This window comes from Diachasma alloeum, unplaced genomic scaffold (assembly GCF_001412515.2).
Source record: "Diachasma alloeum isolate Michigan unplaced genomic scaffold, Dall2.0 Dall_scaffold_00295, whole genome shotgun sequence".
Lineage (NCBI taxonomy): Eukaryota > Metazoa > Arthropoda > Insecta > Hymenoptera > Braconidae > Diachasma > Diachasma alloeum.
The window spans coordinates 205,108-222,668 of NW_021680434.1; the positions used below are offsets into that span (position 1 = coordinate 205,108).

Consider the following 17,561-nt stretch of genomic DNA (forward strand, 5'->3'; position numbering starts at 1 on the left):
CACCAGAAATACCAAGAAATTTTACCTCAACAGCACTAGAATTTTTCACAGCCGGTCGATTGTAATTTTTTCCAGTATTCGTACTAGAATTCTTCTAGAAAATCTCTCTCCGTGTAGAGTGTCAAAATGAGACTCGAAAAGGGAACTCAAATGGCCTTAGAAAATTTTAAAAAATTCAAACGTTTTTTAGTGCACGGAGAGAAATATTCAGTAAAAATTACGGAACCCACAATTCACTCACCGATTACGGAATCGACTCAGAAAATTTAAGTGACGGTATCGTAATTTTTCACAGGAGATTCAGATAAAAATTACGGAACGCTCCGAAAAAATTCCGTGACAGTTCCGTAAAATTTCCTACACCCATATTTCGATCCGGAATTACGGAAAAGACTGCTAGCACGGGAAAAGAGGCGCAAAGTGACGGCCAGGAAAAAATTTCAGTGCCGACACTAGAAATTTTATTGGAGAAAACGTGAATTTATTCCCGTATTTCTGTGAAAATTTCACAGAAATCCCCAGAAATTTCACCAGAAATACCAAGAAATTTTACCTCAACAGCACTAGAATTTTTCACAGCCGGTCGATTGTAATTTTTTCCAGTATTCGTACTAGAATTCTTCTAGAAAATCTCTCTCCGTGTAGAGTGTCAAAATGAGACTCGAAAAGGGAACTCAAATGGCCTTAGAAAATTTTAAAAAATTCAAACGTTTTTTAGTGCACGGAGAGAAATATTCAGTAAAAATTACGGAACCCACAATTCACTCACCGATTACGGAATCGACTCAGAAAATTTAAGTGACGGTATCGTAATTTTTCACAGGAGATTCAGATAAAAATTACGGAACGCTCCGAAAAAATTCCGTGACAGTTCCGTAAAATTTCCTACACTCACATTTCGCTCCGGAATTACGGAAAAAATACGTAATTTTTATTGAATATTTCTCTCCGTGTATCTGAAAAATGTCTACAAAAGGTGTGTGAAATTCGGACATTCGTTCAAATGTTCTGCGCACGATTCGGCGGTGAGTTTTCAGCTTCACGATTGGAGTTTTTTTATTTTAGTGTTTTTTCAGGGTTTGAGGGGCGGTGAACCAGAGGAAGGGGGAGGGTCTGCTTTGGCGCTTAGAAATCGATGAATTAATGCGTTTATCGGGTATGAGAGCATGCGACGTTGGAATGTGCCTATCAAATCTATGGAAATTGGGTCTCGGGGTGAAAATTCTGGCTCCAGAGGTGGAATATTGAAAAAATAGGGATTCATTCCTTCCGGTAATTATCGGATATTCGAGGGTGGGATTGTAAAGGGGTGAGTTTATGAGTTTTGATGGATTGTTTTATTGATTATCAACGGGATTTAGGGATTTTCATTTTTTCTTCTCTCATGCACGGGAATATATTGGGGTAGCGCAGGGTGAGATGAACCAATAGCTGCGGACCGTGTGATATAATTGTTATTTAATTAATCTCATTTTGCCACACTGCACGTGAGAGACGTGAGGGTTGACGATAAAATGAAACATATCTCTTGCTATTTAATATTGGAAGAATTCTGTTGTGCCTTTGGCGATGAAATTGCCTCGACTTGGTATTTGATTTAAGGGGAAACCGTCAATGGAATTTCACGTTTCTCTGAAAGTTCAAGTAGTCTCATTTTTTTGCGGCAGGAAAACGGAAATTCGACAATTTACTTAAATTTTCAAGTGAAAATGAATATTCACTGGCAAATTCCCTTGAAATTCCCAGAATTCCCTGAAAATTCAGAGGAATCTGGAATTTAAGGAGAGAGTTCTCTGAATTTTCCTGACTTTTCAGTAATTTCTCCGCGATAATTAAATTGAAATTTACAGTTCTCATCGATTTTTCCCTGAAATTGTGAATTTTCAATGACAAAATTCCTCGAAATTTCAGTGGAAAATCGTTAACAGTGTAAGGAACTTCCGCAGTAAGTATACGGGAGTAGAAGGAAATGGACGGCAGAGCTGACATTTTGAGAATATATTCTTTGAGTGATTAAAATATCCTCCCGACGTCCCAAAACGCTGAACCACGTAGATTGTTGAGGAGAAAATATGAAAAATGTGTCATCAACGCAGAGTCTTATGGCACCACTTTTTGAAAAGTCACAAAAAAATAATCGACAGTGGAATAAAAATCCAAACGCTTCACGAATAGAACCGTAAATATTTCAGGAACATATCCCCACAATTTCATTAGCCGTCACCGCAGGGATTATTTGTAATTATTGAAAATGTATGGCATAGTTCGGGACTTTAGTTACGTTAGAGGAAACTGATGGCTGAACATGTCAACGTTGAGGGAGGTTAGAGTGCGCGCGGCGGAGGCCATCGTGTGAACCCCGCCAAGGCATATACTATAGATTCTATAGTACAGTATAGGATTTTATCGGGACACAAGAATACCAACTGTGTCGAACAAAAATGCGTGGTTGTCAAATCTCATGAAAATTTCTATTTGTTAAAAAATTCGGACAAATAATACTTCGGAATAAAAATTATTTGGTATTGATTAATCATGAATAATAAGTGCAAAGAAACCCAAGCGACGGAATTTCAATTCACCCGTGAACTTTTCGTCATTTCATTATTTTTTTTTCAAAGGATGCAGCGGAGTGTCGGAACCTTTGATATTTTGCCCCACTCCATAGCCCCAAAATTTGCGGCGGCTGTTGCTTAAAACCAAAACAGTTATTACGAATTGACTGGATGAGAGTCATATTAAATGCACCTGTATCTGCGGGAATCTGTATTTTATCCAGTGAACCCTGAATTTCATGTGCACCCTATCCCTCGTTTTCCACCTCTCTATGCAGCATTAAGCCCCTTCTTTTATTCCTCCGAAGAGTGTACCTGTCTCGAATGTACACTGTAACTGGGCATGGTTAGCGTCCGTGGAATTTTATGCTCACGAGAGGACCTTCGATTTTCCCTCGGCTGGTCAAAGGGGCAGTTCACCGACCCTCCGTAACAATCGAGAGTATATTGACTGGAAAAATTCTTCAGATATTCCACGGACCTTGGCGACTGTATTATTTGCATCAACTATTTTCATTTCGCCTCATTGGAAAACGATCATAAACGGAGTCACTCCGTAATATTCTTGCTTATGCATGGATGAGTAGAAATTGAATCAAGTTTAGTCTATTCAATTTTCCAATTTTCTGTCTTATTCGTCACGATTCTCCACGCATTTTTAAATCACTGAAAGAATAACAATGTTTTCTTCCAGTTCCTGTCAAGAATGAGAATTGAAAGGAAACATTTTCTTCTGAATTTATTTTTTCTTACGAATAATGTTTTCATCAATTATTCTTTACGAAAACATTTCTTCTGTTTTTCAAGGAGTTTTCATTTCCGGTGTTTTATTTATTTATTGTATTAACCTACAGTGCGTTATTTACATTCACTTAAGGGGAGACTACTATGAGTTTTGAAAGTCGTGGGTTATTGGAGTGAGACTTTTCATAGGTTGAAGATCGATTATATAGCTCTGAAAACGAATAATTGGTGCAAAAAAAATTTTTTTTTATTGTTCGTTTGCCCGAAAACGCTTAAAATGCCAAAAACAGTCCAGGGCCTCCAATTTTTGAGCTACACGGAGAGAAATTTTTGATTAAAATTACCCTACCGTTCTATAAAAGTGTATCATGAGTCATCGTTTCTTCATTTCTACCCCGAAATTTAGTAAAAATTAATATAGGATGATCAAATTTTATTCTACGTTAGAGAAATTTTATCCTGATAAAAATAAAAATTACCGTGCCGGTAGAGTAAAAATTACTGTACCGCTAGAGTAAAATTTACCAACCGTTCTAGAATTTTCGTTGTTATCTGCATAAAAATTACTGGACTGGAAGGGTAAAATTTATTATGCGTTAGGATAAAATTTCTCTCTTAGTTATGAAACCAATAATGACACCTCTCGTTTGCTACCTCACATTGCGAAACTCGGCCATTACTCGTAATTTCGACAGTGATAAGACGAGGTATGATGAAAATGTATAATTCTAGCAAAGCCAGAAAGTTTTGACGTTACGGAAACGCTTTAACCAGTGTAGAATCCCCACTGAATTCTCGTTCTAGGGGGAGTTATACCGTGTCCAAGCTTTTAGCCGTGGGCTTTTGGAATTTGTTGTGTGGTTTGCGTATTCAACTTTTCCACAGGAGAATTCTGCACCACTGACAGCTGTAAATATCATTCGTTGGACGGGAGTAAATTTCAGGGACATCTGGTCCCGAGTCGAATATTTTGACCTGACAGGTCCGGGAGACGGCGGCTGAATTATTCTAGTTATGTCTTCTTTAGAAGGTTTCCGGGGTTTTCAAGGATTTGAAAACTCATTCCTTCACCTTTACATTCAGGCCCTCAGTTTTTGACTCTAATATTCCGACCCTCATTTTTTAACCTCCACTTTTTGACCCTTATTTTCTCACACTTGGTGTCTGACCCTTATATTACACTTGAGAGCGCTTGGTACAACCCGGGCTGATACGAAATAATCATCCTCGAATTGAAACACCCATCCCCAATTCGAGCATAAAATATACTCAATTCTAGTTTTTTTCCGCGTTCGACTCGGAATGTAGCCGGAGTTTTCAGGTAGTGAAAACACAGAAAAAAAGGCGAAAGACATGAACCGCAATGTTAAACATGTCGGGGTGAATGGTTTTTTCATCGTACCACGGCGTCTCCTTGCGTGTCGAGAAAATTGAGGATCAGGTTGAATAGGAGAAATGTGCAGTGAGGAGAGATAGTTCGAGGATGAGGAATTGATAGTCATCGCTCTTGGGTATAAAAAGCGTGTGTTCTATCATGGGAGCACACGCGATTTCGAAGAAAGAAATGCTGTCAACTTTTTTGTTCTAGTTGTCTATATCTGCGTCTGATCCATCTTCGAGTGGGTGAGTACGTCGATCGAAGATTTATGGCGTTGGTGAGAAATTGTTGGAAGGGTTTTCCCCTGCATTTTCATTCGCATTTAACATTCACATTCTGCAAAAAAAATTCTCTGAACCAAGTAAAGACTTTACATCGGTTACGAATGCAATCATTGTTTAGATGACGAACAGAACGAATTTATAAAGTCAAGTCATAAACCAATTTATTCTATCACTAAAACATATTGATTAAAAGAAATAAATAAACTGAAAAAGAAAATTTTCAAAATATTAAAAATATTGTAAATATTATAAATAAATATGTTATAAATTCTTTCCACAGAAATATTTATGAAATTAATATAAATAGATAAGAGATTAAGAGTCTTATTCAATTCCAATGCCGCATTTTTCTTGACCCCCTCATGAGTTCCCTGACCCTTGTGACCCTTGTCAGAACTCGTCATCGATCAACTTTCATTAAAAGAGATAACAAATATCTTCATCATCGAAAAAAAAACGGAAATAAACCTTCTCAAATCCGGGGTGAATTAATCTCCCGCAGATTGTCAATAAATGAATTAATTGATGGCAACGTGATTCATCAATCATTCCGAGACCGAAGGGACTGAATCACCGGGCCACACCCTGCGAGAGCGGACAATCATAGCTACAATGAGCCAAAATCTCCGATTTTCATCTACAATTTCTAACAATTAATCACCAAAACCCCAAGTTGTCACATACATGACCCTAAAAACATCATCTCTTCACGCTCCATAACATTCTAGATCATTTGCAATGAACATTAGAAAATCGGTCGAATACAATACTTTCCATTCCTAAATACGGAGGGAAATTTTCTAGAAAAATTCTTGTACGAGTACTGGAAAAAATGACAATCCACACTGTTAAAAAATTTTCACTGAAGTTTCCCGGCTTTAGTCTTGAAATATGAAACAAGTGACGGGTTCATTGAAATTTCAGGGAATTTTACCATTGAAAATTCGTGGTTTTCGTGGAAAATTCATGGATATTTTAAATTTCAGTTGAATTATTCCATGAAAATTAATGGAAATTAGGAAAATTCAAGCAAAAATGTTCTTGAATTTTCAGTTTTTTGAAATTTCAGAGCAATTTCTTATTAAAATATCATGTTTACATTGAAACTTCATGGAAATTTCGGAATCTTCATGGTTCTTCCACTGAAAAATCAGGAATTTCCTTCAATTTTCAGGGAAACTTGAAATATCATAAACTTTTTTCCGTTAAATTGAATTCAGTGTCATTTTCTGAAAAATTCAGTTAAATTTTTTCAACAGTGCACCGACTGTGAAAAATTCTAGTGCTGCTAAGGTAAAATTTCTTGGTATTTCTGGTAAAATTTCTAGGGATTTCTATGAAATTTTTACAGAAATGCGGAAAAATTCACGTTTTTCCCAGTAAAATTTCTAGTGCCACCACTGAAATTTTTTCCTGGCCATCACTTTGCGCCCCTTTTCCCGTGCTAGCACTGGGATTTTTCTAAAAAATTTCTCTCCGTGAACAAGAACGAAAATTTTCGTGAGAATGTGAGTCAGACAGTCCGGTATAACTGAGCGGTTGTGCAGACATCGGCTCCTCCACTCATTTTTCGTCCTCTGTCTGACAACAGAACAGCCTTCCCTACTTACTCCACAATTCAATGGCACTTCTCCCATTCAATCGGAGACATTGTCCGGCCCTCTGTTTCGAGCGCCGTCCACGTCACGACGCGAATGTTTCCGTGATGTCTGACGCGTTTGCACGTATACCATTTAGCCGAGGAGACGGTTCCGGGGGTCCCGAAGGGTGCGTTCGTCCCCTGTATCGGCCCCTCCCCGCCGCCCCACATAAAGGTACGCCCCATTGCCCTTCACCTAAATTTCCTCAGGCATTTCACGCACGTAGTTCCCCTCGACCTTGTTAAGATCGTCTTCTGGGTCGATTAAAGTGTGGCGAGAAGACCCTTGTGGGCACGAGTCAATTTAATGTGTGTGAAATTTCATATCGTTCGGAGGAACACTGTTTATTCAAGATGGGGTGCCCGTGTTTGTGAGTAAATTTGACGATGGGGATAACGCACTGGGAAATTTAATCACATTAGAATGCCGCGTGCTACACTGCTAGAAATTTTTTGAAAATTCATCAATAATTGCACTTGAATTTTCAATGTTGCAAAGTTGAATTCAAGTTAAGATCAAATCGCTCATGGAATCTCTCCTTCAAGTCGGAAAATCAGAATAATTGAGTAATTCATGATAGATTATCATTAATATTTCAATGACATCTAGAATTTTCAAATTCATTGCGGAAATTGAACATCGCCCCATAAAAGCTCGTATTGAAGGACACTTTAAAAAAAAAATTCCGTGTTTCACCAATTCTTGCAGGCTATCTGGAATTGTATATAGGGGTTTAAAAAAAAATTACAGAACGTCTTTCTATGTTATAAAAATCCAAATCGACTTCTGGTGATGAAAATTTGGTACTCAAAATTAAAACTCTGAAATTAAGGGTCACAAAGGTCAGAATAAGGGTCACAAGGGTCAGAATGAGGGTCCAAATGAGGATCACAAGGGTCAGAATAAGGGTCCGAATGAGGGTCAGATTAAGGGTCACAAGATTAAGGGGCACAAAGGTCAGATTAAGGGCCTAAATAAGGGTAACAAGGGTCTAAATAAGTGTCACAAGGATCAGATTAAGGGCCACAAGGGTCCAAATGAGGGTCAGATGAAGGGTCACAAGATTAAGGGGCACAAGGATCCGATTAAGGGCCTAAATAAGGGTAACAAGGGTCTGAACAAGTGTCACAAGGATCAGATTAAGGGTTACAAGGGTCAGAGTAAGTGTCCGAATAAGGGACATGGGGGTAAAAAACCAAGGGTGTACGACCGAAAGGTCAACAGGGTCAAAATAAAGGTCAGCAGGTTCAAAATAAAGGTCACGAGGGTTATAATGAGGCTCAAGGATCCAAATGAGGCCCACAAGGGCTATAATGAGGTTCACGAGGGTCACATTAAGGGCCAGAAGGGTCAGAATAAGGATCATGAGGCTCATATGGACGTTCGCGAGTGGAGCGAGCTAGTATCAAAAAATCATCATTTTCTTGACTTTGTTCGCCCCCCCCCTGACCATCCCACAAATACCTTAATATTCTGAAAAGATAAAATGAGGTGAAAAAAAATCGCAAAGAAAGAATCCTGACAGTCCTCACAGAACCTCACCCAACTTCGGAATAAGAATCATCATCTGTACGACAGTCCAATAAAGTACGACTGGATCCGAACAAATCCAGACAAAATATAATACAAAGAAAGGAGTATTTGCAGCTGAAGAGGCGACGGGGTTTCTCCATAAATCTCAGAGAGAGTGATCTCACCTTCATAAATCCCAGCATAGTAGCGAGTTGCAGCATAGAGAGGGCGTCTTGTTTCTGAACGCTTCGCCGAGGGAAGGGGTAACGATACATCGACAGGCGCCCTCATTCGTCCATTTCTCGCAACAGCTTGCCCATAACTCGTCTCACAGTTTAAGCACGGGGTGAGATTGTACTGAGGGATGACAGGGGGAGGGGAGCAATGCTTTATATTCAGTGCATGGATTTTAAACGTGGCTTATGCTAATCGCCTGAGAGTACGTCTCTGGCGTGTCTGTTCGCTGTGTGCACATGATGTCACTGGATGGATGATGAAATGATAAAGGAAGAGGGGAGAGGGCGGAAATTTCGCTAGGTGTCGGCTGGGGGTGACTAGCTTAGCTGGCGGGCGATAGGAATTATGTTGGCTTCAAACTCGTTGTGAATGTGAGAGTCGGAAAATAAGGGTTGGAATATGAGGGTCAGAACGTAAAGAACCTCAAAATTTACTGAAGAAGTTCTTTAATATACGAAAACGTTTAGTTGGGATAAATAAACTTTATTTGATCAGATAAATCATCTCTCTAGGTGTAAAGTCTATTATTAAATTTTTTTTAATCGCGTCCGATCTAATAAGGCGGTAGTGTCTTGCGCCAAGTACGCACTGGCGCTCCCGCAGAATCCGTACGGGTCTGCGTCACGTGTACGCATTCTGATCGCACAATAAAACATCGGAATCGTATTGTTGTTATTCAAAGGAATAGACTGAGACATTATCACAGAATTTCGTATTCCATTTTCGGCTGAAGGAAATTCCTTCCTCTCTCAGTTTCATTCTCCGTCTTCTCGGGTCTTTAACTCGGCTCATTTATAACGAACTCAAGCCGTCTCTCGTTTCACCCCGGGAGCATTTCAAATTGACGTCACGTACACGCAGCTAGTCGTAAGACCGGAAGCTGACAACGAAGTTCTCGTTTTTTTCGAGTCAAAATCTCTTCAGGAAAACGACGCCAGGGGGTGGGGGTAGAGACGAACGGCTGGAGGCAGAGTTCGTGCAGGGGGCACTCATGTTTCGCTGGAAAAACGGTTTCACCAATTTATGTATTTAATTTTGGTGCCTGGTGGTAACGAAAAGTGAATAAAAGTGCAGAATGGAGTGGAGATTCTTAATTTGCGGGGGTAATGGGAGGTGGAAGGGATGGGGAAATTAATTTAGAATGTTTTGACTAATTTTGAGGGTTAAATGTGGATGTTTTACACGTAAAAAAAATCATAGAAAAATCTCGCGAATTTGCTAGAAATTCCTGTAGCCTTTCTTTCAATAAACATGTTTAATGAAACAAATTGTATAGAGACAATCAATAGAGGTTGATGTTTCTATGCAGCTTGTTCTTTTGAGATATTTTCTGTAGGGATTCGTCGGCTCAAATTTCCTGTTTTTTAATTGATTTTTTAATGAAAAGAGAAAAAATAGAGCGGAAAAACATTAGAAAATTTTGTTCCAATTTTACAAGTTTTCTCGCTTGATTTTTGTGAGAACAAACAAGGGAGAATGGAGTGAAAATTAATGTTGAGAAATTTCTACGGAACAAGTCGTATAAAAAATCAAGTTGATACTTGACAATAAAAAAAAGTTCAATAGAATTTCCTAGCGAATTCGTTTCGTTTTTCCGCAAAATTTCTCGTGCGTGATCAACCACAAATCGCGAATGACAATCACCCGTCGTAATTAATCTAAATTACAATTTTACAGACAAATTAAACACCGGAAAATTGCCTATCGGCTTGACGTCAATATCGACGGGGCCATAAAAAATTTATTATCGACATTAATAAGACTCAATAAAACCAGAAGCAAAAAATGTGGATGAATTATGGGGGCAAAAAAAAAGTATCGCGAAGTGAACGTGGTAAACTTTATTTTTCCACGCCAGCCATTTTTTTTCTTCTTTAGTTATGGAAAGGAGAAAAAAAGGGGGTATTGGAGTGACGCTCGTTCTGGATGAAAGTGGTGGTAAAAATCTCGGGAGGTGGCATATTCCCGTGGACGTTAGTAAAAGTGGATTCTGAGGAGAGGCTTTTGCCGGGGCTGCGCCTCACTCTGATGAGCCGGGCATAAAAGAGGTGACGGAATAATGTAACGGCAGAGTGGAGGGGGAAGTGGTACCCGGAAGTATGAGGAAGAAAACTATTATTTGTCGAGAAAATCTTCTGGAGCGAGATCGTTCAATATTTTTATTGGGATTTTTCATCTTTGACGGGATCTGAGCGAGTAACTTTCATTTGAGATATTCCGGGGAAATCACTCCGGACATCATCCCTGGGCCAGCACTGGGAGGCGACTGCCGAGACTTGGGGGCCGATCTTGTTACAGATTTTTAATAGTTGAAAAAATTACTTGATACATTATTTTTGCTTCCGAATGGTAACGTTGTAATCGGTCCATTTATCGATTCTCTAATTTTGCTTCAAAATGACTTAGAAAGTCATGAAACATCGAGATATGATGTTTTTAGGGAATTTCCGTGTGTACGTCCGCGTGTGCGTGCAAAATTCTGGGAATTTTTTTCTAAATTTTCACTGAAAAAGGACTAAAGTGATAGATAAACATCTGAAATTTTGGCTCATAATTGGTATTGTTTGGGAGCAGATCTTTTTGAGATACAGCGATTCCGAAAAATTTTTCTTTTCTCAATATCTCGAAAACTACTGCATCAAATGAACTTTTTTGGCGTCAAAATATTCCTTATGATAATATCTATCGAATCGGACCTAACTATTGCGAGTCGCCCAGTAATTGACGTTTTTCTTTTTTGTGATAAAATTGATGTGAACACGATGACGCTTGAAAAAATTGAGATAGAAAATTGAAATTTGGCAGGATTCTAGCTCTTACTATATCACAGGCTGGGATTTCAGATGGGCGAAATCGAATGAGTAGTTTTAAAGATATTCAATTTTTTAAATAAAACTATATTGTTCGATATCTCAAAAACTATTCATCCGATTTCAATTTTTTTTTCAAAATATTCGTCTCGATGTCTCCTATCTAGTTCTTTCAAAATATATATACCCCTTCCTACAAAGTTTCCGAGATATTGGCGTTTTTCTATTATTTGTCTGAAAGTTGCTTTGACGTTCCATTACACCGACGTCGGTGGCCGGTGGATTAGACGCAAGTCTAGTGTGCGAAAGGTTGTGAGTTCGATTCCCCGTGGAACCGAATTTTTCAACGGAAGGCTCGGCGAGCGGGAGGTTGCTAATAGAGGAAGAACCGCCTGTACCGGCATGGGTTTTCTGTGGTTTCCCCATCTACTTCTATGTTCTATAGAAGTGCGAATGCGGTACAGTGTAGAATCCACAGCCGCATGCATAGGGTTGGATAGAGTGCCGAATGGGACCCGAAAAAGGGACTCCGAGGCCGTAAAAAAAAAAAAAAAAAAAAAAAAAAAAAAAAAAAACGTTCCATTACATGAATGAGGGATGTGGTAAAGTTCCAAAATGTTGAGGACTAGTTAGTATCATCGAGTTGCACTCCTGTGTAAAATTTCAGATTGATCGATTCAATACTTTTTAAAATACAGCAGTTGATGTAAAAAACGTTTTTCGCATAATATGACATATCGTCATCATTGATTTAATAATAAATAACGTAATCATAAATAATGTAATCCAATATCTCCTCCCATCGTTTCTAACAAATCCAATCGAAAAAAATCCGTCAAACAGCGTTTACCCCGAACTGAAATATTGAAGAAATTCTCTCCAATCTTTCTCCTCCTCTTTGCACCCCTCAAAGTTCTGCACTCGCTCAATTCCTCAAAGCTAAAAAATTCCTCAAATGTTTTAAGGAGATTAGCGTTTGAAGTGATAAATCCAGTCAGACGGATATATGTGATGAAAAGCGTCTTGCTGAATCTATTGAGTTGGAATCTCTCTGTGCGAATAAATTATGCAACTTTATCCTTTTTCAGGCCTTTCCTTCCCACCCTAACGCCCTACCCTCTGCGCCTCTCTCTTCTGGATGACATATTGATTCATCCTCTTCTCGGCTGAGGTTCAGATTTTAATAAAATTATTTTCTGCGGGTGAGTTCTCGGCGGGAGTTAGTGGGGAGACGTCAGTTTTTAGGATTTCAAGATGAATTTCCTGGGGAATTGGAGGGATGCGGTTGCCAGTGGTGCATTTGTCATGACACCAGCAATTTTGATGAATTCATTGCGCTCGTAAAGTATTTTGAGGGTATCCCGGGCTGTTAAAATAACATTCAAGTCATGTATAAACATGTGTTTATGTTTCTGACGCCTCTAAAAATAATGAAAGAATGCGTGAAAAACTAGTGTGCGAGAAAGAAAGTCTTGATTTCACTTTCACGCGACTTTTAACTCTGTTCTAGATCTTTTGACCAAGATAGACTGAAAAATAAAGTCCCAGATCGTCGATTTCTGCGGTTTTTCGGTCACTCCACCATGAGATGTGACAATGTCGCTCTCGACCTCATTGGCGCGAAATTTAAACGTCGGTATGAATCTTCTAGTCATTCGGTGTAAATTTTACGGAGAATATTGATTGTATGAAAAAATAACAAATTGTAGTCTAGTATTTTTTAATACTTTTATTATTTTCAACTTGATTTGCTAAATTATCTGTTTTCTCATTGTCTCTAAGTCTAAATTATACACTGAGTCCGTTACTAATTTACCGTTCCATCGTTTCGTATTTTTAATTGGAGGCAAACGATCCATTTTTCATTTGTTTTTGTCACTGTCAATGGATTTAACGTGGGGCCACATGGGATCACATAGGTTATACACCACACACTTGAACCGAGTAGAATACTCTACAGGACTACCAACTTGTAAAAATGAAATGGCCACTTCGTGCGACGTTGCCACTTTTTCTAGGCATTTTTACACGATTCCGATAATTATTAAGAATCTTTTGAAAAATAATCCAATACGCGTAACTGATTACAAACAAATCAATCAATTCACGAAAAAAAATTGCAGCTTAAAACGTCAATATTATAATGGAAAACTTTATTTGAAAATTTGGAGTTTTCATGTTCAGCGGTTGAATCAGGACTCGATAATAATAGGACTCCTCTTCCATTGTACCACGCCCTCGTCCGACTTCCCAATACATAGCTCATGCTTTTTTTTAAAGAAGACTAAATAAGAACGACAAAGAATGCTCTCATAAAAATTTCCAGCGAAAACAGCATCGTGTCAATTATTTAATTTGAATTATCGACTTTGCCCGGAATGCACTTGTGGGGACAACGCTGAGACTCAGGATATAGACCATGTCATCTGGTATTGCCCTCTCTATGCTAACGGAAGAGATCAAATGGTTAAAAAATTGATTCAACTTCGTTGTCCTAGACCATTCACCATAGGTGCATTTCTGGCTTCTAAAAATACGAAACCATTACAAATAATTCACCAGTTTGTGAAAACCAATCGCCTTAAAATATAGAAATGTAAACCAGTGTAAATTATATTCAATTGAAATATTAAATTATATTATTGTAAATAACCCATTGTAGGTTGATACGTAAATAAATAAATAAATAAAAAATTATCGACTTTACTTACTGGAATAATTATGAATGCCACCCGATGTGGCATTTATTATTAACCCGGTCACATTGATAATTCAGTGGACGTGATAACGACTGAGTGGAACATGACAGTTTGGTTAATTATTCAGATTGCTGGGGTATATGATATCATTGGAAGCAGTTTCCTTCAACTTATTTGCTAGAGGGATTTTCCATTTACAAACGTCTCTCGCCAATTTCTGTGATCATTCATTAGCGAATATTCTGCGATTGTCTGGATGTGGTGTGTCGACTTCAATCGCTTTGTCTCCACCCCAGCGCATCCGATATTTTCCAGGGGATAGAATTGCATATCAATCGGAATTATTCTACTAATCAAATGGGGGAATGAATGATTCCCCTCATTATTTATCAAAATCGTTGCGAGAGGTGGAGAGAATCAATTTGTTATTTCCAATCCATTACTATTGTGGGATCATTAAATTGACAACTCTTTGACGATTATCGATAAAAACGGAAAGTCGGTTTTTTAAAATTATTTGAGAACGCGTGAAATCAAAGGGAAATCCGATTAAATTTATAATCGCATTTATTCGGCAACGGCGTCACGCGTTAATTTTTTTGAAATTTTTTCCTGTTTTGACAATAATGAATTGTTCAATCATCACGCGAAGAGAAATATTCAGTAAAAATTACGGAACAATTACCGTAATCCGCAAGGGGGAATCGTTTTCCGGCAATTTTTAGAGGAATGGAAGAGAAGAAATCCGAAACGTTCAGTGAATTTTCAGGTTCATCACCGAACAAAGTGCGAAATTGTCACGTAATTTTTCCCGAAGAAGTAAAATCTTACAGAATCTACTTATTATTCTATCGACATATTTTCTATTGAATTTTCTCGGCTAAAATTTTCCCAGTTTTTTTGTTTGATTTTCTCAATGAAAAAAATTGAGAAATAGAATGAAAAAAATAATAATCAAAAAAATTGACCTGTATCAAAAAATCTTTAAAAAGTTTCAAATTTCAAAAATTCATGTTCGAATTACTTCGAAACCGCTGAGACGATTTCGCTGGAATTTCACTCCAGTCTTAATCATACACAGTTGCATCAATTTTGATGACAAGAAATCAATCTCATCGTTTCGCTGGAAGGAATCATCAAATTTGTAAGAAAATGTCATTTTTTGATGTTTTTTCACAAGTGTTATTGGAAAATCTGAAGAACCGCGGAGGCGATGTCGTTCAGAATCCAATTAGTCTCAAGTTATATGAAAACACATAGATTGCGGGAAAAAAATATTGAATCGCATCGTTTGTTCGAGAGAAATCGTAGTACAAAATTTTGGTCACATACAAGGAGAGACATTTTTCATAAACAATTTTCTACCGTTCCGTAAAAGTGTATCATGAGTCATCGTTTCCTCATTTCTATCCCGAAATTTAGTAAAAATTAATACATGATGATCAAATTTTATTTTACATTAGAGAAATTTTATCCTGACGCATAATAAATTTTACCCTTCGACTCCAATAATTTATACTCTACCGGCACGATAATTTTCATTTTTATCAGGATAAAATTTCTTTAACGCAGAGTAAAATTTCATCATCATCTATTAATTTTCAGTAAATTTCGGGATAGAAATGGAGAAACAACGATACACATTTACGGAACGATAGAAAATTTTTTATCAAAAATTTCTCTCCGTGCAGAACTAATAACTCCAACACGATTTCCCAAAAAAATCAGTTCCCTCCTTAAATTCTCCAACGAAACCTTCCTCCTGAACTCGGTGAATCACAAAAAGCCTAAATCTAAAAATCTCATCTTACCCCATCGAGATCCAAATCCCTCTGCGTCTGTATATCCGTGCATTTAGACCCATCAATTGCGTTCCCCGCCCACGTGGAGCCAACAAAAAAAATAACAATTGTCCACCACTTCATGTTCACTGAATCCCGTCCTCCCCCGTCGAGCAAATAGAAAGCTCCTCCACCAGAATCCCAAAGTGATCACTCCCGGCAGTGAAGAAAGTCACTGAGGCAATTTCCAACTTTCAACAGCCCCTCGATTTTCCTCAATCGCAAATACACGATACTACCCCGTAAACCGTTGCTCTCCCCCTCAGATCAATCACGACTATGAAAAGTAACGGCAGTGCTCAGTAGCTATTCACTTGAATTATTGTCCCACTCGCAGTCTTAATTCTATTACCCCTCGGTTACGGGTAATTTTTATTTTTAATACATCGTAAATTGTCCGTTGTCCCCGTTGACGCGGCTGTTACGCGCTCCTCTCTCTCCTGTCCCGCTGCTCACAGTGTACGGGAAGGAGTAAAAATCAGCCCCAAGTGGAATAAAAAAAAACGCGAAATGCAATTGGAAAAATCCTTGTCCCTCGCTTATTCCCCGTTTGCAAATACAATCGAACGTGATTCCCCCCACTCACACTTCTCAACATCAACACTGATACCTCTAGTGCACTTGTGGAGTCTATGGAAATAAAAACAATACAACTGGCGAATGCAGAGATTGCCCGACACACGCCAATTTATATTCCCAAAAAAACGGTTTTTATCAATTCCCCTCCAACTCTCGCTGCACTTCACGCACGTATCACTGGAGAGATGAAAAAACAATGTCATTCAAAAATTGATACACAATTTATTTTCACATCACATGAGCGCTCACGAGCTTTGTCAACACAACATTTCACAGAAAGTTGTGGCACTCAAAATTTCTCCGTCAAAAAAATTATCCAAAATGGAAACTTACAAATTATTGAAATTAGCCTTTTCTCTGCTGTTGTACGTCTGAATAATTCATTAAAATTACGGTTAAACTGCAAAAATTTCTGGTCGAAATATATAAAAACTGTTGAGCGACTTTTCACTGCGGTATTAGAAAAAAATTCAATTCGCGTCGAATAAATTATTATTTTTTTTTAAGGGGTTAAGTCGGAGTTTGGCGCGACGCGAATGTTGAATTCAGGCTTTTGATTATTGGCCAGCGGATGTGAACGCGCCGAAGTCGTAGAGCACTCTGAAACGCTCTCACAGTGGGTTTATGCTGGACCTGGCCGCGCTTACACCCGCGCGTTGGTCGTATTCTCTGGTATCGTCGTGGCGCACGACGCTAACTCTGACTGATGGGTAATCCCTTATAGTCCGGCATAACACGACTGTTGGTAGGGAAAAGAATGCATTGTTGAGTTGGTATGGGCTTGTTGTCGGGCAGTCAATGCTTGTGTGGTTGATACATCGGATAATGGATGGGAGAGTGGAGGGGAATCTTGTGAGTTGCTCATTCAATCTGGAATGATCGTGGAGAGGCTCGTTAGATGTGGCCGGCGGAGGGAAGAGAATTGTTGGGAAAGTTGGGGGGGGGGAGGAAATTGTTGATACGGGCGGCATTCATCTGGGGAAATTACAAGGAAAAATCTTGGACTTGATGGGCAAAAGCGACGGCTGATGAACGATGAATACTGAGGGGTTTTTCGCTTCCAGGTGGAGACATTGTATTTGTCGAATCCGATATTTCTAATTTTTTCGGCCGGGATAACTAATTTTAGCCTCAGTTGTTGAAAAAAAATTGAAAATCAATGGGACAATGTTGGTTGCCAATGTTGGGCCAATGTCGGCGGTCAACGTTGGGAGAGTGTTGGGCCAATGTCGGCGGCCAACGTTGGGACAGTGTCGGGCCAATGTCGGCTGCCAATGTGGGG

General features: G+C 38.7%; 1 protein-coding gene across 1 annotated transcript in view; it reads right to left on the reverse strand.

Moving 5' to 3' along the window:
* LOC107039228 overlaps positions 1-16,965 on the reverse strand; it is a 55,099-nt gene extending 38,134 nt beyond the window's left edge. Inside the window, exon 1 of the mRNA XM_015258744.2 lies at positions 15,671-16,965. Coding sequence (XP_015114230.1) covers positions 15,671-15,784 — 114 coding nt within the window. The 5' untranslated portion in view covers positions 15,785-16,965. The remainder of the gene's footprint in view (positions 1-15,670) is intronic.
* Positions 16,966-17,561: the final 596 nt, after the last annotated feature.